General features: G+C 39.1%; 1 protein-coding gene across 3 annotated transcripts in view; it reads right to left on the bottom strand.

Moving 5' to 3' along the window:
* Nucleotides 1-27,222, bottom strand: part of rnf24 (ring finger protein 24) — a 49,235-nt gene extending 22,013 nt beyond the window's left edge. Inside the window, exons 1-2 of one of the 3 annotated variants that reach the window (XM_059554474.1) lie at nt 26,861-27,222; nt 24,032-24,085 (exon numbers count right to left, since the gene is read on the bottom strand). In XM_059554474.1, coding sequence (XP_059410457.1) covers nt 24,032-24,048 — 17 coding nt within the window. In that variant the 5' untranslated portion in view covers nt 24,049-24,085; nt 26,861-27,222. Of the gene's footprint in view, nt 1-19,221; nt 19,417-24,031; nt 24,086-26,860 lie in introns of those variants that run through there. The other 2 variants (XM_059554475.1, XM_059554476.1) reach the window with 2 other exon arrangements.
* Nucleotides 27,223-27,437: the final 215 nt, after the last annotated feature.

Raw genomic sequence — 27,437 nt, 5'->3', positions numbered from 1 at the left:
TGTGTAAACAAAGGGGGAGGTAGAGAAAAACTGTGAGATGCAACAGCACATGCAGCTGGGTGTTAGGCATCATACTTTGTTCTTACAGGCCAACTTGTACAGTCCCTATAAACATCTGACATCCTGGACCTGTCTGAATGAATGCGACGGCCTTTGACACATTCGGAAACGCTCCCACTTTCACCCAGATTCCTACTGACAGATTGTTTACTTTGCTTCTCTGTCTCTGCCTGTCCTCCCTTTCCATTACAGCTTTAACCATGCAAAGCTTTCTGATAGATGAGGGTAAATATCCAAACAGAAAATCAATAACCAGCTGCCTTCACACACACACACACACACACACACAGTTATATCAATAACAGCATCCCTCATTCTTACCGATACAGCATGTACTAGTAAACAGTGGTATTTTTTGACTAAGTTAGAGGTCTGAATCTGTCAGGCTCTGCTGTGGCAAAATACGGTTCACTTCTCTTCTCGTTTCTTTATATTGCTGTACAGCCATTAATCGTCTGAGCTCTTGTGGCCTGGTTTTTGTCACAAAGCCAAAACATACATTCACACTGACATTTTAATGCCCTCAAACAAAAAGATGCATGTACTTGTGAAAACTCCTCAAGTTTAGGGCATGGAAAAGAATCCGGAAGGTTGGGTAGGGCATGGGTTCAAGACTGGGAGAGACTCCACTGGCTGCTGGCAAGTACTTATCCCTTCTTTTCCCCTCAGTGTCAGTGATAATATATATTTTAATGTCATGTCTGTTGAATGATTACTTGCTTGCAAAATTTGCCACTTTTTATATATTTTAAAATGCAAAATATTCCTGTGTTTGCAAAGCTTGAGTTTCAGCAGCCATTGCTCCAGATTTCAGTGTCACATGATCCTCGAGAATTCATCCCGATATGCTGATTTAGTGCTCAAGAAACATTTCTAACTGTTATCAAAGTTAAACAAAAAGACACATTACCCTGAACAAACAAAAACAGAGATAATAATAATAAAAAAAAAGATCAGTATCAGCCCAGGTATTCGTTGCTGATAATATGTGAGCAAAACATCTTAACTACTTATAATTGGTTTGCCACCAATTAAATGCATGGTCAATGTCAGGTTGCAGTAAGTTGCTGTGATGATTGTGTATCAGGAATACACGAGGAGAGGGGAAGATCCAATTGCTGGTAATTTATTGCACAAACAGGTAATACAAAACAAACAGTCCAAGTAGACAAACAAAACAAAAGAGGTAACCGGATGAAACGGAACGGGAACTTGGAGGAACGAGAAGGTAAGGGGAAGTCTCGGGAGACGAGAACAAAGGTACACGAAGGGTAAAGACTCCATACAAACAACAGGGAAAGACAGCTATTTATAAGGAGATTAATGACAATAGATTGCCTGCACCTGTGCAATTAACTGGAGTGCAATTACTGTGAAGACAGGACCAGACTGGAGGAATTATAGTGCCTATGGTGAAGTGCCTAAGGAGAAGTGAGCTCACTAGTGGACACCCAGGAAAACAAAGACTGACAGCGTGACATTACCCCCTCCCCTACGGAGCAGCTTCCAGATGCTCCACCTGAAACCCAGGAAAACCCAACAGATAAAGAAGTAGGAGGGAGGTGGAGCGGCGGCGGACTAGGGGGAGGGACTGAGGGTCAGAAAACATAGTATACAGAGACAGGAGAACCAGGTAGAATGGGACAACAGAGACAGGAGAACCAGGTAGAATGGGGAGACAAAGACAGAACAACCAGGTAAGATGGAAAGATAGAGACAGGAGAAGTGTAACACAAAACAAGGAGTCCAGGAGGGTGGTGGACCGGCGGAGGATCAGGGGGAGGGACGGAGGGCCAGGTCCAAAGAAGGAAACAGACAGAAAAACAAAAACACAAAAACATGGGTCCATAAAGGACATCACGTGATGCCCACCCGGGCGGAACAGAGGACCACCACACCCATGTGGTCAAGGAAGAAGCCCCCCCAGGGCGGAGCAGAAAACCACCACATCCTGGTGGTCGATGCCGGAGTCCCCCAGGGCGGAGCGGAAGACCACCACATCCTATTGGTCGATGCCGGAGTCCCCCAGGGCGGAGCAGAAGACCACCACGTCCTTTTGGCCAAACCAACGGGAGGACAAAGATAGTTGGTGACTTGCATTTGGTCATGAAGATCCCCGGTGACTTGACTCAGTCTTTGAAGATACCCGGTGACTTGACTCGGTCCTCGAAGATCACCGGTGACTTGACTCAGTCCTTGAAAATCACCGGTGACTTGACTCTGTCCTCGAAAATCACCAGTGACCTGACTCTGTCCTCGAAAATCACCAGTGACCTGACTCTGTCCTCGAAGATCACCAGTGACTTGACTTGACTGTGAAAGGTCAGCAGTAACTAGCCTTGTCTCTGGAAAGTCCATGGTAGCTAATCCTGACTCTGGAAGGTCAAAGGTGACTAACCCTGACTCAGGAAGGTCAATGGTGACAAACCCTGACTCTGGAGGGTCCACGAGCACCTGACTCGACTCTGAAGGGTCGACCGGAACCTGACTAACCTCTGGAAGGTCAACAGGAACTAGCCCTGACTCTGGAGGGTCAACGGTAACTAACCCTGACTCAGGAAGGTCGACAGTGACTAACCCTGACTCTGGAGGGTCCATGAACACCTGACTCGACTCTGGAGGGTCAACCGGAAACTGACTCAACTCTGGAAAGTCAACGGGCATCTGACTCGACTCGGGAAGGTCAACAGGAATCCGACTTGATTCAGGAGGATCAACTGGAACCTGACTCGACTCTGGATGGTCAACAGGAGCCTGACTTGACTCTGGACGGTCAACTGGAATTTGACTCAACTCTGGAAGGTCAACAGGAACTAGCCCAGACTCTGGAGGGTCAACGGTAACTAACCCTGACTCAGGAAGGTCGACAGTGACTAACCCTGACTCTGGAGGGTCCATGAACACCTGACTTGACTCTGGAGGGTCAACAGGAATCTGACTCAACTCAGGAAAGCCCACTGTAACTGCCTTCCTCTGCAGTGGCTCCGGGCTGGCGGCCATCTTGTGCAGTGGTGCTGGCTCCGCAGACGGGACGTGAACAGTCTTGGGAATCTCTAGGATTTTTGACAGCCTGGAGAAATAATCCAAAAATGTCACTGCTGCCATCTTGGGCGTAGGCGCTGAGCTGGCAGCCATCCTGTACTGTTGCGCTGGACTGGTGGCCACCTTGTGCTGTGGCGCTATGTTAACGTCCATCTTGCCTCCTGGCGCCGGGTTGGCAGCCATATCGTGCTGTGGCGCTGGATTGGCGGCCATCTTGTTCTTTGGTGCTGTGCTGGCCTCCATCTTGCCCCTTGGCGCTGGGTTGGCAGCCATCTTGTGCTGTGGCGCTGGACTGGCGGCCATCTTGTGTGTTGGCACTGAGCTGTCGGCCATCCTGCTCGGTGGCACTGGACTGGTGGCCACTTTGTGCTTTGGCACTGTGCTGGCTTCCATCTTGCCTCCTGGCGCCGGGTTGGCAGCCATATCGTGCTGTGGCGCTGGATTGGCGGCCATCTTGTTCTTTGGTGCTGTGCTGGCCTCCATCTTGCCCCTTGGCGCTGGGTTGGCAGCCATCTTGTGCTGTGGCGCTGGACTGGCGGCCATCTTGTGTGTTGGCACTGAGCTGTCGGCCATCCTGCTCGGTGGCACTGGACTGGTGGCCACTTTGTGCTTTGGCACTGTGCTGGCTTCCATCTTGCCCCTTGGCGCTGGGTTGGCAGCCATCTTGTGCGTTGGTGCTGAGCTGTCGGCCATCCTGCACTGTGGCGCTGGACTGGTGACCACTTTGTGCTTTGGCGCTGGGTTGGCGGCCATTTTGTGCAGCAGCACAGGACTGGCGGCCATCTTGCACAGCAGCGCTGACTCAGCCGATTTGCGTCTCCTCTCCCCTCTCTGGACATAATGGGGAAATGGTGGCTCCCAACTGAACCCCGGGTCAATGGGAATCCACAGTGGAGATCGCTGCCGGACCTCCTCTCGACTGCTTGCTCCGGAGCGTCCTCCCCTGGTTCCACGGAAAACAACTTGGCGAGTGCCCTCAAACCCATTTCTCTCCTGCTTGCTGGCTGGGGAGGAAATTGTAGCAGACATACCGCTGGATCTTGGTGGATGGAGTCCTTCTGTGATGATTGTGTATCAGGAATACACGAGGAGAGGGGAAGATCCAATTGCTGGTAATTTATTGCACAAACAGGTAATACAAAACAAACAGTCCAAGTAGACAAACAAAACAAAAGAGGTAACCGGATGAAACGGAACGGGAACTCGGAGGAACGAGAAGGTAAGGGGAAGTCTCGGGAGACGAGAACAAAGGTACACGAAGGGTAAAGACTCCATACAAACAACAGGGAAAGACAGCTATTTATAAGGAGATTAATGACAATAGATTGCCTGCACCTGTGCAATTAACTGGAGTGCAATTACTGTGAAGACAGGACCAGACTGGAGGAATTATAGTGCCTATGGTGAAGTGCCTAAGGAGAAGTGAGCTCACTAGTGGACACCCAGGAAAACAAAGACTGACAGCGTGACAGTTGCTCAGAGACGAGAAGACAAAGTGAGAGCTGAATGCATTTGTCACATCACTTTCACCCCAGTTAACAGTCGCAGCATTCCAACTGAGATTTGTGTTTAATAACCATAATGAGAGTACACAAAAGCAGTTTTGATAAGTAAAAAAATCCAACACCATCATAAAATATACACTGATTTGGAAATTGTGGGGCGATATCAATAACAATTAATCAGCAGCTTATTCTGACTGATACAATAGCTGGTGCATTTACTTTATGAAATATTATAATAATAATTATAAGATGAAGCATCACACAGATATAAGTCATGAATCGTTGGAAAGATTTCATCACTGCGACACTTAAATAAACCCAGTAAAACTAAACAAATGAGTTAAAATATTGGGCAGGAATTCCTTCTTTTTTTTGGTATCATTATAATAAACTGAATTTAAACAGTAAGTGCAAATAATATAACTGCTGCTATTTCAGTTACATCTTTGCATTGCAAGTTTTAATCAATAAAACTATTTAATGAGTGAAATGAGATTGCTCTGCAAACGCATTTCTGCCAACATTGTCAGTTAAGTGCAAAAATCCTAGTCCATTTTTGCTTATGAGTCTGGTCCAGAAACTTTCAAACAAAGCTGAACCTTAAACTAGCTGAATCTTTTTCCAGGTAACAGCAGCTATCAATATTATAACCATTTAACAGATTGTAAACGTAAAAAAACGCAGCACAGATTTATAGCAAAACTGATTACAGTTTATGACACTGGTAGGAAAAAATCTTTTGTTTACCCATGACATAATAGCAAGAATCCATCTAGGGAGTGTTAGGGATTTTCCCCAAATCGGATCCTGTGATTCTGAGATGATGTTTCTTAAATTAACAATACACATCTTTCCTTCCTGTCTCATTCTCGATGGACTGCAGTACGATATTTATGCAACTTTCAAGAACCTTGCCTTTGAAGGGAATGGTGTGAAAGCTTTAGAAACACATGTCAACTTCTCAAAAAGGAGAAGAGGGAAAGCTTGCAGAGGTCGCAGCAGGGACACTACCAATGAAAACTCCCAGAGTGAGTACCAGAGTGACAGTTTCACGTACCAACTTCTGCTAAGAAAGCGAGTCGCAGACACCAAATGTATTCTGGAGCCACTGTCCTGCTGTGGAAGACAACCCAAACCACAAAAGGTGTTTTTAAGTGTCAGTCAGGCCATTGCTGTCATCCAAAATGAAGCGTAGTTAAACTAAACGGGTTCTTTTTCTGATCTTCCATACCACAGAGTGCAATATCTAGTTTCTCCTCACCCCTGCTGCCCATTATGTCACTGAACTGACCAGACAAGGTCATTCTGCAATACTCGGCTTGCTGTAACGACACTGCCAAATGGTATTTTCACCTCCACTAAGGAAGAAAAGCTTTTCAATAGTGCATTGATTGCAGAGTAACACTGGAATGGCCCTTGCTTGTTCAAAATGTGAATTTTACAATCCTTAATGTGTTCAGATGGGTTATAAAAAGTGCTCTTGGGCTTAAAAGAGGGATCTGACTAAACAAAGATTAATGTACAGTGAGCCATGTGCGCTTAAGCAGTAGCACTTTTTGGTTTTATTCAAACAAAGCAAAGAAACCTACTCTGTAGTGCCCTATTCACATCTACTTTATTTCTTTTTTACTTTCAGTGAGAATAAAGGAGTGAGAAGTCTCAAAAAGTCTCAATAGCACAGCTGGTGCACTTGAAATATAATAAAGCACTTAAAGGATTAATTTTAGGGAAACAAATATATTCCTACAAGAAGATTTACTTACAACACTAGTAAATATCTATGATTGGTGCTTGGAAATGAAATTGCTCTGGAGTAAAAGCAAGGCTTAACAATAATCTTGAATAACAGAATATTAATATCATGAACTTAGCATTTGCATTACATGAAATTAAATGTTTATATATATATATATATATATATATATATATATACACACATATACATAAAGCATAGCTTTATAACCCTTAGTTAGCATTCATTTTTAAATATACTATTGTCTGTAAATAATTAATGATCATGCATAGTTAATTAACTAATATAACTTGAAATGTTCATAATACATTAGCATATGTAAACATTAACAATGATCAAATAAATGATGTAGAAAAGAAATATAACCCTCGAAGGAGCACTTGAAACCCAATTGTGAATGAATAGGGCTTTATCTGTTAAAGGTCCCATATTGTCAAAGTTGAAATTTCCTGGCTTTTTTCACGATAACTGAGGTCTAGGGGCTATTTAACTAGCAAATCAGTTTCAAAACAGTCAGTCCACAGTAAAATGCACACAGCCTGCTTAAAGTAGCTGTGATATTTCACGAACCGTTGTGACTTCCGTAAACAGTTGATGGCAGAACTTTCCCCTTTGTTTTGCTGCCTCCAGCTAGCGCTGTGACGTCAACTGACACTAATTACCTGTGGTTGGCCTGGTCGTGCGTCACTCAGAAAACAACAGGCCAATCAGAAGAGAGGCTTGTGAATATTAATTAGACAGTCTAAAATAGACCTGTTTTTAGTAGAACTCCTGAGAAAGGAGCTGTAAAAATATAATGGCATGGTTTTTGGTAATTATACCGCAAAAATATATTCTTAAGGACATCAAAACCTAAAATAAAACTCCAGAAAAGTGTACAGTATGGGACCTTTAATGCATACGGTTGCGATTTTTGTTGTCTTTCTATGTGCTAACTCTCTTCTCTCTCTCTCTCTCTCTCTCTCTCTCTCTCTCTCTCTCTCTCTATACACTCTTAGAAGAGATTGAACCTTTAGAGTTCAAAAAAGAACCTTTAAGTGCAAAAATGAACTTCTAGCTATCAAAAAGGTTCAAAGTTGAACTTAAAGGTTCTATAATGATCCACTGGTTATTTGGCAGTTATTTTAAGAACCTTAGTTTTGGTAAAAGGTTCATATTAGCAGGGCCGGCCCTGACCAATTTGCTGCCCTAGGCAAGATTTCATCTGGCGCCCCATGCACCACAGCCCATTTCACCCTGTCATTGTGTTCATGATTTAGCATATATATATATATATATATATATATATATATATATATATATATATATATGTATATATATATATATATATACACACACACACACACACACACACACACACACACTACAGCAGAACTGTTTCCAACACTCATAATAAATCATCATATTAGAATGATTTCTAAAGGATCATGTGATAGACCGGATGTCACATGTGACACTGAAGTATGGAGTAATGATGCTGAAAATTCATCTTTGCATCACAGAAATAAATGATAATTTAAAGTATAATAAATTGAAAACTAATTATTTTAAATTGTAATAATATATCACAATATTACATTTTTTCTGTATTTTTGATCAAATAAATGCAGGCTTGATGAACAGAAGAAATTTCTTTCAAAAACATTAAAAATAGTAATGTTTCCAAACTTTTGGCCTGTACTGTATCCCCCCAAAACTGCACAACTGTAGAGTAAAACATTAATAAAAAAGTGATAATAAAAAATGCGTCTTAAAACTGACATGATTGTACAAAATCACAGTCTGGGGACTGTAAAAATAACTGCCATGAAATTATAGTATCTTACTCCTATGCAATAAATTGTTCTTTCACTACATCTCTTTACCTCTGTCTTTATCATCTTCTCTTCTTTTTGGCACTGTATCTATCGCAGACTATGCTCATTTATAATGTGTCATGTAAATTCGGCCTTCGGTCACAATCAGGAAACTTTCACGGTGTCTAGAACTGGCGCGAGCTGCCAGGCCCGTTTCTACGAGCTGTGTGTTAACAAAAGCAGTGCTGTCTATGGATGCGGCGTCGGGCACGCTACACAACAAATTACCAACAACTGATCGCGCGCGCGCTCTGTTTCTGACGCACTTCAAGCACTCGATGGGCGGGGGAAGATTGAAGAGCCGGACTTTTTTTTTTTTTTTTTTTTGCTTTATTTGGTAGTATTTTGAATTAATGGTTTTTAAATAGTAGCCTATTATAAAAAAAAATATGTAAAAAATTTAAAAAAATTCACTCGTTCACTCATTCTGGCGCCCCTATGGATGAGTGGCGCCCTTAGCATTTGCCTATACCGCCTATGCCGCGGGCCGGCCCTGATATTAGAACCTAGCATATTTAAGGTTCTTTCATGAACCTTTTTAAGACGCAATGAAAAGACTAGACAGTACAGTTAGAACATGATTTTCTTAACTGTTACATTAGTAAATTATTAATTTACACACTCAGTATCATTTACTCTTATTCATTTACTAATTGTGATGTCAGATGCAGTTGTGGCAACATTGTTGATACAATGTGTTTTCTCTGTACTCATGACCACCTCACATATCTCTAAATTGCACAATAATCTTTATTGCACCATGTTGTTGTCAATTTTTAGAACACAAATTAAAAATCACAAAATAAAAACTAAGTTCAGTTACATGTTCATAAATGAACCAGAAGCTATTCTGTGCTAAATGGAGAGAGTGAAGTGAAATTCTAACCCCTAAAAATAAACTTTATGTTCAATAGGCTATCTTCATATCTTACAGCCGTACATCCTTTAAATTTTCCCCATTCAACATTCAACCTTCAAATCTCAGATAGCCTACTAATTCAGCTCAGAACATGACAAGTGACAAAAGCTAATGATTTTAAATGAATCTGGTAGCAAAACACCTTTTTAGACATGTTTATATTAATGAGGAACACCGATATGTCGTTTTGTAACACTCCTTCAAATGTGAAGCATATCTATATTTGTTGTGTAAGGTTTCATCAGCAAGATTATCTTTCTTTCTTTCTTTCTTTCTTTCTTTCTTATTAGTACTTTCTTTCATCATTATTACTTTTATTATTACGATATTGCTTCGATTTTGAGAATAAAAACAATCAAAACATATATGCATTTAAACCAGGGCGAAGGTTTCTGGGCTTAATACGCAAGTTGCGTAACGCAACGCAAAGCACTGAATCTGTTACGCGCAAGATCAGAGATCGCGCAGAAAACCGTTACAAAAACATTCAAGCGCAAACAGCGGCAGTGCGGCACTGAGTAAAGCAGTATGAATATCTGAGGTAAGACAGCAAAACCTTTCAAAAAACTATGTCCTTTTTGAAAACCTATGAAAATAACACCTACCTAATGTCATAACTGTGTGTTACATAATGAATAAATGACGACGTGCCACAGAATTAAGCACACAAGATGTTAATGTGGCCACAATATTAAGTCACTTTACCCGTCCAGAGTTAATTATTCTGCGTATATCGTGGTTACTAAAAGACCTTTTATCAGATGTTTTATTTCAAGATATTTGTAAAGATTTTACCAGAGCACCCGTGTATTGATTATTTGGAATCTTTAAAATAAGTCATTTTAATGTTGTTAACAATGGTTATTTAAAATGAGTGATATATAGAATACGACTCTTTAATGAATTGACAAAATGAAAATTATACACATCAGAATTATTTTAACTTCTGTCTCCTAAATTTATGCTTATTTTCCCCAACAGAGGGCGCTGTGAGCTACATTGATTGCTTTGTCGTGTGCTGCTACTTCATTCCTGAAGAACTGAACCTGGACGACAGCAGGACGCTATTATCATCAGTCCTCAGAAGAGACGCCATTGTCCCTATATAAAGGTAGTATGTCAAATTAAAATAACACTTGTACTTTATAACTGCCTTTCTAACTCTAACTTTATAAATATAATTTTAAAACATGACAAGTGAAATATGTGCAAACTGTAATGAAGCAGAGATCAGTTTGTTCCTCACTTTTCCGCGCTGACGCCGAGATCGTTCGCTTGCTTCAGTGAAAGTATAACGTGCCTAACGTTTTCGACTCGTACATTACACGTCACGCCCTGATGTCACGTGTCGTTACGTGATCTTTACGGGTTGTGTGTGAAAGCACGCACATATCCCGGGTAATCACTGGCAGTGTGAAAGTGCAAAATCTAGCGACCCAAGAACAATTGCCAGAACACTTTACCCGTGTATTTGCACGGGGTACACGGGGTATTTGCCGGAATGGCAGTGTGAAAGGGTCTTAAGTCATCAGTGAGGTGAGTGTATTTGTATCCATAATATCTAAATCTATAATTTGTACTTTTTCAACCCCTTCTCTTGGTTATGATTTCTACGAAACATTTTTTTTAGAATGGAATTATTCTATGGAGCTATATATATATATATATATATATATATATATATATATATATATATATATATATATATATATATATATATATATGGCGGGTGTCGCTGTTGGACAGTGTTTTCTCTACTTCCTGTTGGCCTTCTGTAGCAAATTGTAGCTCCGTGTAGCTGTTTTTATTTTATTTTTTTCTCTAGAATCTTTATCTTACTATCACTCTCTGTTTTTTAAAGTGGTAAAATATAACTTAATTCACACCATATTTCTGATATTATCGATCAATCTTATCAGATTAACTTTGATCGTTCACATTTATTTTATTTCCGTGAGTGCAGTACACCTGCAAAGCGTTAGCACTCGTTAGCTTGTCATTAGCGTTTTCATTCGAACCTATCGCTGTTTTCTTTTCTCCTCTCCCTCGCTCAAGTTTTTCACAAGTTCATCAAACAACCGCAGTAAGAATTTTCATCAAGCACGGTGAGTAATGGCTTCTCCTATCATTGTTTCTTTCACCTCTTGCCACATGTACAGTTTATCTATCTCTGTCGCTGATGAGGGATTCACATGTGATAAATGTAGGGAAATAGTTAGGCTGACAGAGAAGATTTCAGAATTAGAGACACGCATCGAAACTTTAATTGAGGACAGTAAAAATGTTAGGGCTCTAGATACGGCTTTGGATGCGTCTAGCTCAGGGATTCCTGTACATTGTTCGGTTCCGGAAACAGAGCCCCAGCAGCAGGGCAACTGGGTGACGGTGAGGCAGCGTAGTCGTGGGTCAAAACACCGCTCTTCTGTTCCGATCAAAACATTAAACAGGTTCTCCCCACTCAGTGATGCACCCACTGAGAAACCTGATGAAAGTGCTCTAGTTATTGGTGATTCTATTGTACGGAACGTGAATATAGAGACACCAGCCACCATAGTCAAATGTTTACCGGGAGCCAGAGCGCCTGACATCTTGGCAAATTTAAAAGTGCTGGCTAATGCTAAACGTAAATACAGTAAGATTGTTATTCATGCCGGCGCTAATGATGTTCAACTTCGCCAGTCGGAGATCACTAAAAATAACATTAAAGAGGTGTGTGAACTTGCAAGCACGATGTCAGACACTGTAATATGCTCTGGTCCCCTCCCTGCTTACCGTGGTGATGAGATGCATAGCAGATTGTCATCACTCAATGGCTGGATGTCTAAGTGGTGCCCACAGAATAACATAGGTTTCATAGACAATTGGACGAGCTTTTGGGGCAGACCTGACCTGTTTAAAAGAGATGGTCTTCATCCCTCCTGGGGTGGCGCCACTCTTCTCTCTAGAAATATGGCAAATAGTCTTAGTGTTTATACTTGACTAACTGGGGCCCAGGTCAGGAAGCAGACAGACTGGCTAAACCGACCGTCTGCTAGCTGCCTCCCGTCACAGAGGTCAGTTAATTCTCAGCACATAGAGACTCTTTCACCTAGATATCACACTATAGAGACTGTGTCTGTTCCCCGAACTAGAAAATACAAAAAACGTCCAAACCAAGTTAAGATTAACAATTTAATTGAGGTTCAACAAATAAAAAACAGAAGCAATATGGATAAACAAATGATAAAGCTTGGCTTATTGAATATCAGATCCCTTTCTACGAAAACACTTTTTGTAAATAATATGATCACTGATCATAATATAGATGTACTCTGTTTGACAGAAACCTGGCTAAAACCTGATGATTACATTATTTTAAATGAGTCCACCCCCCAAGATTACTGTTAAAAACATGAGCCACGTCTAAAAGGCAAAGGTGGAGGTGTTGCTTCAATTTATAACAACGTTTTCAGGATTTCTCAGAGGGCAGGCTACAAGTATAACTCGTTTGAAGTAATGGTACCTCATATAACATTATCCAAAGAAACAAATGTTAATGATAAATCCCCTGTTATGTTTGTACTGGCTACTGTATACAGGCCACCAGGGCACCATACAGACTTTATTAAAGAGTTTGGTGATTTTACATCCGAGTTAGTTCTGGCTGCAGATAAAGTTTTAATAGTTGGTGATTTTAATATCCATGTTGATAATGAAAACGATGCATTGGGATCAGCATTTATAGACATTCTGAACTCTATTGGTGTTAGACAACACGTTTCAGGACCTACTCATTGTCGAAATCATACTCTAGATTTAATACTGTCACATGGAATTGATGTTGATGGTGTTGAAATTATTCAGCCAAGTGATGATATCTCAGATCATTATTTAGTTCTTTGCAAAATTCATATAGCCAAAATTGTAAATTCTACTTCTTGTTACAAGTATGGAAGAACCATCACTTCTAACACAAAAGACTGCTTTTTAAGTTATCTTCCTGATGTATCCAAATTCCTTAGCATATCCAAAACCTCAGAACAACCTGATGATGTAACAGAAACTATGGACTCTCTCTTTTCTAGCACTTTAAATAAAGTTGCTCCTTTACGCTTAAGGAAGGTTAAGGAAAACAGTTTGACACCATGGTATAATGAGCATACTCGCACCCTAAAGAGAGCAGCCCGAAAAATGGAGCGCAGCTGGAGGAAAACAAAACTAGAGGTATTTCGTATTGCTTGGCGGGAAAGTAACATATCCTACAGAAAAGCATTAAAAACTGCTAGATCCGATTACTTTTCTTCTCTTTTAGAAGAAAACAAACATAACCCCAGGTATTTATTCAATACAGTGGCTAAATTAACGAAAAATAAAGCCTCAACAAGTGTTGACATTTCCCAACACCACAGCAGTAATGACTTTATGAACTACTTTACTTCTAAAATCGATACTATTAGAGATACAATTGCAACCATTCAGCCGTTAGCTACAGTATCACATCAGACAGTGCACTATAGACCCCCTGAGGAACAGTTCCACTCATTCTCTACCATAGTAGAGGAAGAATTGTATAAACTTGTTAAATCATCTAAACCAACAACATGTATGTTAGACCCTATACCATCTAAGCTCCTGAAAGAGGTGCTTCCAGAAGTCATAGATCCTCTTCTGACTATTATTAATTCCTCATTGTCATTAGGACATGTCCCCAAAACCTTCAAACTGGCTGTTATTAAGCCTCTCATCAAAAAACCACAACTTGACCCCAAAGAACTAGTTAATTATAGACCAATCTTGAATCTCCCTTTTCTGTCCAAGATACTAGAAAAGGTGGTATCCACACAATTATATTCCTTCTTAGAGAAAAATGGTATATGTGAGGATTTCCAGTCAGGATTTAGACCGTATCATAGTACTGAGACTGCTCTTCTTAGAGTTACAAATGATCTGCTCTTATCATCTGATCGTGGGTGTATCTCTCTATTAGTTTTATTGGATCTTAGTACTGCGTTTGACACAATTGACCACAACATTCTTTTGCATAGACTTGAATACTTTGTTGGCATCAGTGGAAGTGCATTAGCATGGTTTAAATCATACTTGTATGACCGCCATCAGTTCGTAGCAGTGAATGAAGATGTATCCTATCGATCACAAGTGCAGTATGGAGTACCTCAAGGCTCAGTACTAGGGCCGCTACTCTTCACGCTTTATATGTTACCCTTGGGAGATATCATCAGGAAACATGGTGTTAGCTTTCACTGTTATGCTGATGATACTCAGCTCTATATTTCTTAGCAGCCCGGTGAAACACTGCTAAATTGAAAAAACAAATGCGGAAATGTTAATCCATGCATTTATGACCTCAAGGTTAGATTATTGTAATGCTTTATTGGGTGGTTGTTCTGCACGCTTAGTAAACAAACTACAGCTAGTCCAAAATGCAGCAGCAAGAGTTCTTACTAGAACCAGGAAGTATGACCATATTAGCCCGGTCCTGTCAACACTGCACTGGCTCCCTATCAAGCATCGCATAGATTTTAAATATTGCTTATTACTTATAAAGCCCTGAATGGTTTAGCACCTCAGTATTTGAATGAGCTCCTTTTACATTATAATCCTCTACGTCCGCTATGTTTTCAAAACTCAGGCAATTTGATAATACCTAGAATATCAAAATCAACTGCAGGCGGCAGATCCTTTTCCTATTTGGCGCCCAAACTCTGGAATAACCTACCTAACATTGTTCGGGAGGCAGACACACTCTTGCAGTTTAAATCTAGATTAAAGACCCATCTCTTTAACCTGGCATACACATAACATACTAATATGCTTTTATTATCCAAATCCGTTAAAGGATTTTTAGGCTGCATTAATTAGGTAAACCGGAACCGGAAACACTTCCCATAACAACCTATGTACTTGCTACATCATTAGAAGAATGGCATCTACGCTAATATTTGTCTGTTCCTCTCTTGTTCCGAGGTCACCGTGGCCACCAGATCCAGTCTGTGTCCAGATCAGAGGGTCACTGCAGTCACCCGGATCCAGTACGTATCCAGACCAGATGGTGGATCAGCACCTAGAAAGGACCACTACTGCCCTGAAAGACAGCGGAGACCAGGACAACTAGAGCCCCAGATACAGATCCCCTGTAAAGACCTTGTCTCAGAGGAGCACCAGGACAAGACCACAGGAAACAGATGATTCTTCTGCACAATCTGACTTTGCTGCAGCCTGGAATTGAACTACTGGTTTCGTCTGGTCAGAGGAGAACTGGCCCCCCAACTGAGCCTGGTTTCTCCCAAGGTTTTTTTCTCCATTCTGTCACCGATGGAGTTTCGGTTCCTTGCCGCTGTCGCCTCTGGCTTGCTTAGTTGGGGACACTTCATCTACAGCGATATCGTTGACTTGATTGCAAATAAATGCACGGACACTATTTAACTGAACAGAGATGACATAACTGAATCCAATGATGAACTGCCTTTAACTATCATTTTTGCATTATTGACACTGTTTTCCTAATGAATGTTGTTCAGTTGCTTTGACGCAATGTATTTTGTTTAAAGCGCTATATAAATAAAGGTGACATTGACATTGACATTGACATATATATATATATATATAATACATTTCACGTTAACTACTAAATATTGTTATAGTATAACATTATTTTCTCCTTGTTTAGGAACCAGATACACCCAAGCCTGTGCTGTTTATAAAGGGGCATGCCTTGGATGCAGAGTCTCTTTAAGAAATAATGATGGAAGTGGAGGAGGAGGTCTGTGAAGCAGACGATATGAACACAGCTCTACACTTCAACTTCAACACTGAATATGCTTCAAAGTTGAGAGACACCCTGACTTTTACTGAAAACTGTTTAATGTATCATAATGCAAAAACCAATATGCCACCCACAATGGCCAATTATTAATATTTGTTTTATCAAATTAATTTGTATGTATATAAATGCATGATATTTATTGTTGTTTATGTATGTGTTTGTTAGTTTGTTTGTAATACATATTTATGGATGATTGTTTATTTATTTGTGTTTGTTGATTTGTTTGTAATACATATTTATGTATTAAACAGTTTATGGACAATCATGGTGTTCTGTGTTTATAGTGAAATTGGATTATTAATGTATAATAATAATAATAACAACAACAACAACAACAATGTTATTGCTATCTAGAAAAGGGTTCATAAAGGAACTGATGAGGGTCATTAAGGCACCTTTAAGTGAAGGTTCCAATTACAACCTTTTCAAAGAGGTTCAAAAATGAACCTTTAAGGTTCCCCCACAGTTGCAATCTTCAGGAACCTCAAAAGGTTCATTTTTGAACCTTTTCTTCTAAGAGTGTATATATATATCAATATTATTATTACATAAGATCATAGGGCACAATGTCACATTCCACTTTATGTGCATTAGCTAAGCTCTAATCGCAATCTTAGACCTACTGTGCCCTGATGTGAACAATGAAAACACTTACAGTATGCCGGAAAACAGAGGAAATGCCTGATTAACCACCAAACAATCTTCCCAAGGGAGAACAACCCACCAGCACACTGGGAAAAATGAAGTGCATGCTCCTCAACACACATTGAATTCTCCCAGCTAAAGTTAATACATACATTTGTCAAATACCGTGTTCCTAATTGACCTTAGCAAATCACAACGGGTATTTAGCCAATGTTAAATTTGCATGGCGAGGGCATCTGGGGAAAGAGGCAGTGATTTTAAATAAACTAGCGTTAAGCCAGTTTCGTTTCAGACTTCTGTAAAAAGAGACGGGCTGAGGATGCCTTCAACTTGAAATGTGGAACAAGGTTTTGAAATTAGATACTACATTTTAAGGACAAAGTTTAGAAACATATTGTGCTGTCAACCCAAGAAACTTTCATTTGAAGGCCTGAATACTATATTACTGAGGCAGTACAAAACTTTAGTACAGGGAGAATTAGTTCAACTTCAAATGTCTGTGCCTTTAAACAGAACTCTATTATTTAGGTATTAGGTTGCTAGCTAACCTGAATAACCGTTTTTCAGCCAGCTAACAGTCGTTCAGATAAGTAACAGACTTTAACAAACGTAATTTGCAAGATACCTTTCAAACAATTACTCCACTGATGGTAGTTAAACTAAAAGAAAATGGGCTGTAGAACACTATAGTTTACTGTAGAAGACTATAGTTTACATACGTTTGTCCACTATTTAGCAGATTAGCCAAACTAAGCTACAATCCATATATTTCAGAAACTATTTCAGGTTTTAAATCTACAACCTTTTAGTTACAGTTAAGATCTGTAATAGATATAAATCATGTTTGATCACCCTCATGTTACTGTCTTCTAGAAAAGTGTTCAAAATGCACAAAGTTCTAACTATAAAAGTTGGAAATGCCCATTTTTGTTATCGGTAAGAGCAAAAAATCCTTCAGAGGTTAAAAAAGCAACCTGTTATTTCTGGAAAAGAAAATAAGACAATTATTTTTTTATTTAATTTTCTGTCTTTAGGCCACCAGGAGAATTTGCCATATACTGTACAGAGTACACTAAGGATATGCAACTTGCTTTATAACATTCAACTTCACTTTTACATTTGCTCATGAGTCATGTCTGACTCTGACACTTAGCACAGATGCAAAAGGAAGCATTTATCACAGGAAGAGAGCTATAATTAAACACCCTGTATGCAACCCTGATTACTTAAGCGTTTGCATAGAGATGTTGGGAAACTCAGTCAAGCAGACCATCAGCACACACCTTGATGATGACCTCTCTTATGTTGTCTGGCAGCTAAAGACCCACTGGCACAGGTTAATGCATAGATATTTCAAACATCCACTGAGTGGCCCCAAACATATAAAAAATATATGACATTAAAGAAGCGTCTGTAACCTTAGCAGCCAAATTGCCTTTACAACCACAGTCTTTACATTTATGAATGCATTTAGAAATTATGGCAAGACTTCATCAGTGAAGAAGAATATTGGACAAAAACCAATGTCACAATGAAAGTGAATGAAAGGGACCATCAGAACAAACATTGTGTCTTAACAACACAGAACTACTGGAGCGAAGGTAATAGCAAACCTCAATATTCACTTTGAAGACCCCGTTTCCACAATAACCGACCATAAGGGACATCACAAAGCCAACATCCATGAAAGACCCACAATTGCTAACACTTCAATGACAGAAACCAATGCTAAAATGTTGAAAGATGGTGTCATGATCATAAACCTGGAGCTGGAAACTGCCAAGACGAACTTCAACATGTGCATGTACATTTCAGTAGTGGGTACAGTGTATTAATTTTTGGCATTTATCATGACTGATTTTCCAAATTGTATTAATTTTTTTCTCCCAGTGCATCTTAAACTTGCGTCATTGAAAAGTTATTATACTGTCATCATGCACTCTTTGCGTCAAAACAAGAGCGTAAAGATCATGAGCTAAACTGTTGTCTAGATAGGCAGAAATTAAATCACCAGGGTTTAGAACAGAGACAAACTATATTTTTCCCCTATGACTACGTAAAGTGTTTATTCAGCTTTTCAATTTAAGAATGTAAACTACATTCAACTAAAGATAAAAATAACTCTACTACTCATACTGACACCACCCTCTGACCTCGCTACAAAACTTGTGTAACTGCCATAAAAACTGACATGAAGAGACACCTTGTCTGTAAGTTAAAACTCTTATTTATCCATGGGAACACTATCACGCAGAAAGAAGACTCCTGGCTGAGTACTTCTGGTAATCTTCCATCATAGGGAGGGTAGTTGTTACCCCCCACCATCAAGGAAGGAGCTCAAAATCTCAAGGCTTAGAACTGTAAAACCATGTTTTTACTGTCAACATGCCCCTACTGAGCAGCAAACGTTACTCCCCCCCCTAACATTGCTGGTTGATCATTCACTTTTAACAGCCGGTTTGGCTCCAAACATGATCAATAGGGCTGTATCAGGGACATTATTTTGGGTAATTAGCATTCCTCATATCTGAGTAAACAGGGGCACTGGAAGGCAAAGGAATTATACGCAATGCACAAGATTCTGCATTTCTATATATAAAAAAGTATAATCTACTAACCGTTAAAGGCTGGAAAAAGAATTGCTCAATATCCTTCTATTCACTGGAGCCCTTTAAAACAGGAACATGATTTGCCAGAAATTGATTTTTTTTCTTTTTTATTATTAGCAATAACGGTTTTTGATTCTTTTTATTAATGTCAGGAAAAAGCTGTCTGTCGTTCGCAACAGAGTCCCAAGCCAATTTCCAGCAACTTGTGTCAAGCCCCTGCACCAGAACAAAGGCTGCTCTCTGAATCTGAAGTGGAAATTTCCACTGAGCCTTGAGCCCTGGCTATCCCAGTTGCACATTTGAAACTTAATATTACAACAAAACTAGAGGGCCTCCAGCTTGGTAAGGGGAGTGGTGTGGGTTCTGACAGTGTCAATGCTAGTTTTGTGAGAATATGTGGTCACCAGTTTCTTATTTCATCTTACATATAGTACCTAACAAGATTTGACAGAACTGTATCAACAGTAGCAGTAACTTGCAGTTATGGAAAGAAAAAAATACATATAGAATGCCCTGAAAATGAACTGATATTCAACTCTGGGAGAATAATACAGTATATAGTACCAGACAATGACTCTTCCAACATCTGCATAAATAAACACTTTTCTTATCAGTGTGATAAGTCAATTTTCAAGGATGGCGCTTCCTTGAAAAATTCTAACTTGCAGAGTCCAAATTGACTCAAAATTAAGCTCTTTGTTTTTTTATTAATTGTTCAAGTTGCATTTAAATTTTAGACTCTCAAAAATTAAGAACATTATTTTTATATGCAGCTTAATAATCACATTTATGTGAATATGTCTTGGAAAAGAGAACTTTGTCACAACTGTAACAACATATAAGCATACACTACCATTCAAAAGTCAGAAATCAGTAAGATTTGTTTTTTTTTAAGAAATTCATACTTTTATTTTTAGATTTTACTTTTATATCAGCAAGGACACAATCAAAAAATTGACAGTAAAAACAACAACAAAAATTAATTAATCATGGTTTTCACACATATTATGCAGCACAACTGTTTTCAACATAGATAAATAATAATAATAAATGTTTCTTAAGCACCAAATCAGCATAATAGAATGATTGCTGAAGTATCATATGACACTAAAGACTGGAGTAATAATGCTGAAAATAAACTTTGCAGTCACATGAATAAATTATATTTGATCAAAAGCATTTAAATTGTAAAGAATATTTGACAATTTTACTGTTCTTACTGTTTTTGTTCAACCTAGGTCATCAAAAGAGATTTCTTTCAAAAGCATTTCAATAAAATGGGCTTGATGAACAAATGGTTGTAAATACATTTAGGCAGATCCAAAGCCATATTTATTAAATATATAAATGTGATCATCCTAATGGATTGTTGGTCTTTCCTGAGCACATGCAAATCTTGTACATCTGCATCTCTGATCCATGTGAAGTGAAACTTTACCACATTAATAACCACATAATTCAGTCTTTAGGTTTGTGCATGATAAAAAAGGAACCTTATAACAATGCAACCGTCATTGAAGTCATCAAAGAAAAGCATAAAAAAACAGTCTCAGCTCAGTGTGTGTGTGTGGGCAGTGAGATTAATACACAGTTTAATCCAGGGCAATGGTGTTACTCCTATAGCTAATTAATCCACTTTAAGAAGCAGAGCCGCAAGTGAGGGATTAGACAGGACAGAGAAGAGGAGCCAAACCCTTACGACTTTATATCTGAGGAATACAAAAGGAGAAATATTGCCTTTTTGTGGTCCACAAAAGCAAGAATGTCATATGGGTTTGGAACAACATGAGGGTGAGCAAACAGCAGAACTCTCATTTCTGGGTGAACGGGAATACGCACTGCAGACTAAGCACTGGAAGTGAGAAGATATGATTTATAGGTCCAGGGGGATGATGAATACTCCGCATGCTATCAAATAGCTTATCTTGCAATAATTGTCTCCAATGCTCTGCTGTGCTGAGAGTGCAAGTTGGCTTGATATACTGATCCGAGAACAGATCTGCCATCGCTTTTATGAGTGGTTTAATGATCCAAAAAGTACGTAAGAGGGTAAGTGTCCTGTCTTGTGAGCTTAAACAGTAACACGAGATGGCACAAACAAGCTGTAGAAGTGACACCAGCAGCTGTTGCCCCTAATTTAACCTCTCAACCGACATTCCCCACAGCGCCCTCATAAACAATACTCACTCTGTATTTCTTTTAGCCGGTCTTTGTTGTTGTCTTATTTCTCATCTTCTTTTCATCATGTGGACATTTATATACTGTACACAGAATATTCATGCAATAATACTTTGTTTATATTAGTATTAGACAAGTATCCTTTGTACAGAATCAGTGTTTCTAAAACAAAACAGAATGATTTTCTTTCAATGCGTCTATTAAAACTCCAGGTTCTGGAAATATCAGAGCAACTGTTCATTAAAGAGACTTACAAGCTGTCGATGCAAGACATGAAGGTGAGGGAACTCAGATGAATGATCAACCACACAAGGGACAGTTTTAATCTTACAGAATATATGTAGAATTTCTTTGATTTCTGCATTTTGGTGATAAATTAACTTTAAAGGAACAGTTTGCCCAAAATTGCTGAAAACCGACTCACCTTGAGGCCATTCAAGATGTAAATGAGGTTGTTTCCTCATCTGAACAGATTTGGAGAAATTTAGCATTACTTATCCTTACTCACTACCAACGAATCATCTGCAGTGAATGGGTGCCATCAGAATGAGAGTTCAAACAGCTGATAAAAACATCACAATAATACACACAACTCAATTCATGTCTTGTGAAGCGAAAAGCTGTGTTTGTAATAAACTCATAATCAATACATTTTAAACTTCAAACCATTGCTTCTGGCTTAAATACAAGTCCTCGCAGTTCTTCTCTAGCAATAAAGTTGTCCTGTTAGAATCAAAGGGCCTTTCTTTAGTACCAGAACTAAATGTACAGTACTAAAAGTACTGGGATGATTTGCGCGAACTATTTCCCAGTACCATTTAAAGGGTTGCATTCGCACTGACTGTGTGTACTTTCACGGACGTGAAGTAAGCCGGTCGACAACGTTAACAAAGAAGAACTAGTTAACAACAGGAGGATGGAGGACGCTGTGATCGGAGCTGTGTTTTTGATGCGTCTCACGGGTTACACAATAATGGATATGAAATGTCGACGTATTCGTAGAGCGATTGAAAGAACGGAAAGGAGGATTAAGAATCTCCAGCGACAACTGGCAGTGCTACATTTGCCATAAGAGCCTGCACTTCAGCGTCCGTATATTTATCGCTGTTCATCATACTTGCGAAATAAGTTGACACAATGATTACAGTATGTTACACAGCGTTTTAAATCATGGCGGCTGAGGGCGTTTTCGAACGAATCTGGCCAATCAGTGTCTACTTACATCACAGTTAGTACCAGTCAATACTAATTTGGTTCTCGAAAAAGGCAGTCCTGGTACTATGAAAAGGTTGCTGCGGTGCAAAAGGCCCTCAAGAGAGAACATAAAGATCAAGCACACTGTTGACAAGCAAAAACTGTTCTAAACAGATACATCAGTGGATTTGGATGTGAGAGGACTTTCCACTGGGGAAATCCTTATTATGGATTATGAACTGGTATTTTGGCCAGAAGTGACTGTTAAAATTTGTTGGATTTTAAAAACATTGGATTTGTTTCTTTTCTCATTCTGATGGCACCCAATCACTGCAAAGCAGGGCTGGACGATTTCCCCGATTTTATCATTCAAATTTATTGTTTTGCCACTATTTTATTTTTTAGGAATCGAGGAATCACGATTTTAAATAGAAATATTACCAAATGTTAGAATTAGACACTGACAATATGCTGGTGATAACAGTAAAGAGAAAATAACTATCCAACCGCGCATGTCAGTGCACGTGATTAACCGCGCACATGTGACGAGCTCTGTGAAGGACCATAAATATAGTGCTAAGAGCCATTCACACAGAATGCACTTTTGTGTTGACAAAGATGCGACGCAGGCAGTTGAATAGGCCTAGGTAAAACATGCAAGAAGATGGGAATGAATTACTTTTAACTTGATGCTGTGTTTTAAGAATGTAGTTTCATGCATTACGCACTGCAAAAAACGTGAGCACAACAGTCAAACACATCCATGTTTACACAGAAAAAAACAGTGGAAAAGCAGTGCAATCGAATAAAAAACTTGTAAATAACTTCTACTGTATGTCCGATATTTCATGTTTGCATCATGTTGACAGGCTGAAAGCTGCTATTGTTTTTAAAGAACATTTATAGTTAATAAAAGTCTACTGGTGTTATACCTTCAATCATTTTTAATGTGAATTACCTAGACTTTTTAGATTTTCTAAAATAATTTCCTCTCATTATTTCTGAACACATAATATGTATAAGACAAGCTAGTACAATATGTAGTTTTAGTTTTTGCATATTTTGTTCAACATTTACATCATGTTGACAACTTCATGTGTGCTGCAATTGGAATAAAATTTTATTTAACCAAAGGGTTAAAGTAATAAAAAATGAAAATCGAGAGTCGGTCAAACTTTTTTGCAAACATTCTGGAAAAAAAAAAATCGAGATTTTTTGCAAAATCGCCCAGCCCTACTGCAAAGAATCCATTGGAAAGCAGGTGATGCTTAATTTCTCAAAATCTGAATAAACTCTACAACAAAATCAAAATCTACATGTTAGATGGTCTGAGGGTAAGTAAATTGACGGCAATTTTTCATTTTTTGGGCAAACTATTCCTTTAAAGGACCAGACAACTTGAACTTCAACTATCAAATATGTTGTAAAGCATTATATTAAGACTTACACTGGCAGATATATCATCTTTGTGGATTTTAGGCAGGATTCAGAATTCAGGAGCCTGCAAAACATGATGACTAATTCACATCTGTGTCTTTACAAAAGAGTATTGAGTGGAACAAACATGCAAATCCAGCTGAAGACGAATTGCCTCACTATCTATAATTTGTTTCCACATATTCGACCTGAATAAAACAATTTCCGGCCTTATCAAAAGAAAAAAATTTTTTTTGGAATAATTGGAATCAACTACACTTACCACAAATGACCCATTAGTCATATGTGGCATGTGTAAAACTATTCATAAACATTATGCACAACTCAAGACGGGCTATAGGTTGAACAGCTCATTTGCATGTTAAGTAACCTCAAACTTCTATTATAAAAACCTGAATTTATGTCAATCATAAGCATACAGCATCATACAAGCATATTTTACACTGCATACCAAAGCAGAAACATCAGAAATGACCACTTTTGTTTTAAATGTCAGCACATTGAAATAAACTAAACACACAGTGAAAACAGTTGCATTTGAGGGTCAGTTGCCCCTTAATAAACTGCTTTTAACAGTGAGCTGTAGGCAAATGTTTAAAGTTTTTGAGCTGTCCTCCACATAAGGTCACACAGCTGACCTCTACACCATAGGGAGCTGTTATTTTCATTGTCTAAGACCAAACAGCCAGGACGGCATAAGGCAAACTGACATCTCTGGACATTGTGCACAAAAACAAGTTCTTGATTAGTTCTTGTTACGTGCCATACATGTCGTTCAGCCAGCTACACTGAAAAACAGCATGCACAAGCTCGGTGTATTACACCAGAGACCAGAACTGCCTGCTTGATGAAGTGAGGGATGCAATTAAAGTAAATGAAATTTCTTGCCATGACAAATTAAGAAGAATGCTGTGGTTTGGATTCCTTTATTATATAAAGTTTACATGTGCACTTTGCATATTTTGTCAATTAACCTAAAATGTGCTTTATGCACTATATGTAAATCAGTATTTATGATATCTAACTTGTAGGCCAAGACCCACAATGGTTTGTTGGGCTGTTCTGTTCGAGCATCTAAAGTATATAAAAAATAAAAAGTTAAATGCAAATAATAACTTGTTATAATTCTGCATAACTTCTTTTTTAACTAAACAGTCACCAAATTAGGCAAACAATAGAATGGACATGCCCTCATCCATGACTAAACTAAGTTTTAAAAAAGTAAGACCCAAAATACAGGTTTATAACTGGATAGACCTACCAATGAAAGTATGCTCGCAAAACATTTTGTCATGCATTGTCTCAACTTGAGGCAACTTTAATTCAAGTTTCAGTGTACCATAACTAAACATTCCCCAGAGCTGGCGTTTATAATGAAGTGCACAGATTATTACTACTGTGTTTAACAGAAGCACGTGGTAAACAAACAGCTGGGGTCAGGCCAGCACGTGCCTCGAACATTCTGCTCTCGCGCCTCCTTTTATTATCATAATGACGTCGAGAAGTATGATACCACACGTGAATGAATGAGCATTCAGAGAGACGTAGTAACACACATAGCAAATCAAGGCGTCAATACTGCTCAAATTCAGAGGTAAACCCGACCTAGTTCAATTCAATCAGTGAAACCACTGCTGAATACAATAGTTATAGCATATTTGTATCGGGCTGATAGTATGCAGTGTTTCTGCCGTATATACAGAGTAATGGATGCTCTCTCCTTGTAAAAGCAGAAGCATATGTGTCTAATTGTAATTAGCATGAACATTATAAACCTATTAGCGACATTAAACGCCGCGTCTACAACGGACGTGAGGAACAGCTAAAGTCTGTCTACACCTGGCGCGACAAAACAACCGTTGCAAATCATTTAAACTTTGTGTTAGTTAGTCATAAGCCAAACGAGGCATCAGTTTATTGTCGGGGATTTGTCGCCGTTCGCGTCCGGTGTAGACACGGTAGCTCACTCATTTCTGCTATCTAAAATAAATAGAGGAATCCGACTCACTTCAGCGAATCGATTCGTTCGCACAGTTAGTTTAAAATAATCTTTTAAAAAGGATTCAACGTTCTTTAACGTCATGACGTCTTTGCGTCATCCTTGGGTCCCCGACAGCCCTCTGAGGAACGTAAAATTATTCAATAACGTTTTCTTACATATTGCTGTTTATTCCGTTTTTATTGCAGTTTATTATTACTAATATTATTGTATTAATGTAATACGCTCCAGGGCTTCATAGTAACACACATTTTGTTTAGAATTTAAATATGCATATACATTAAACATGTATTCACGCCCAAATAAAATTATATTTATTAAAGCCTAGGCTTGTTGCTTGTTGATAAAGTTGTCAACAAATGTGCATAATATTTACAGTACATTTTATATGCAACGTTAGTTTTCGTCCTATCAGTGAAATCCTTTGTTCAGTCCAAATCCACGGATTCATTATCCAGGTCGGATTATGAGTCCGACGTTTTCGAAAGAAGCGTTTCTTGATCAATGAGTAGTCGATCACGAACCGTACGGATCTATTCATTACGATTCCCAAAAAGACCGGTGTTTTGTCAAACGGTTAAATCGGAACATTACAGAGATCCGATCCGACTCAACTGAACGATTCGCTCACGATTCGGACACATTTTACCTGCAGGCTAACGGAGTCTACAACGTTAAAAGACGACTCATGTCTTTTAATATTCGGTTTAAGGGTCGCGCTTTAATCGGTGCACTCGAGGAACAAACACTGCCAAGGAAGAATGTCTGTTTATGATATTGCAACAGCCACATGATGTATGTATTTATTGCTTATCTGGAGGTGTAGTATTATGGACTTACCAGCCGTTTCTTCGCCACTCCTCCCTCCTGCTCGATCACAAACCCAAGCAGATGAAAGAGCTCAAATTCTGTGCCTCCGCAATATAACACACCTTCTACTTTCTTCTAACCGACGATAAATAAATCAAATCAAGCCTGGGTAAGTGTGCACGAATCCGTACGCATTATTAACAAATCAATAATCGTATAAACACAAGCATCGCAGGCTGTACGTTCATTGATGCTCGTAAAACAGAAAGAAAATTCGCTCTCCAGTTCGCTTGAGAATAGTGAGATGTGCGCGCTCTTAATGCGTATTCACGGGATGGTCAATTGAGATATTTGGTGGTAAATCTGAACTCTGCACGTAGCTCACGACGAGAGCAGGTCCCTCCTCCTTAATCACACACGCAGAGAGAGAGAGAGAGAGAGAGAGAGAATGAGAGGGGGGAGTTAATCTGGGCGTGTGGGGAGGGATGCGGATGCTTTCACAAAGGGAAGGGCAGATTCATGCATAGCTTCTTATTATATCCTCCAAAGATCTAGCAATTTATTTTAATGAACAGTGCTCTTCCAGTCTAGCACCCCCAGTTGTTCC

Source organism: Carassius carassius, chromosome 7 (genome assembly GCF_963082965.1).
Source record: "Carassius carassius chromosome 7, fCarCar2.1, whole genome shotgun sequence".
In the NCBI taxonomy this organism is placed as follows: domain Eukaryota; kingdom Metazoa; phylum Chordata; class Actinopteri; order Cypriniformes; family Cyprinidae; genus Carassius; species Carassius carassius.
This window is presented reverse-complemented; position numbering and strand designations above follow the sequence as displayed.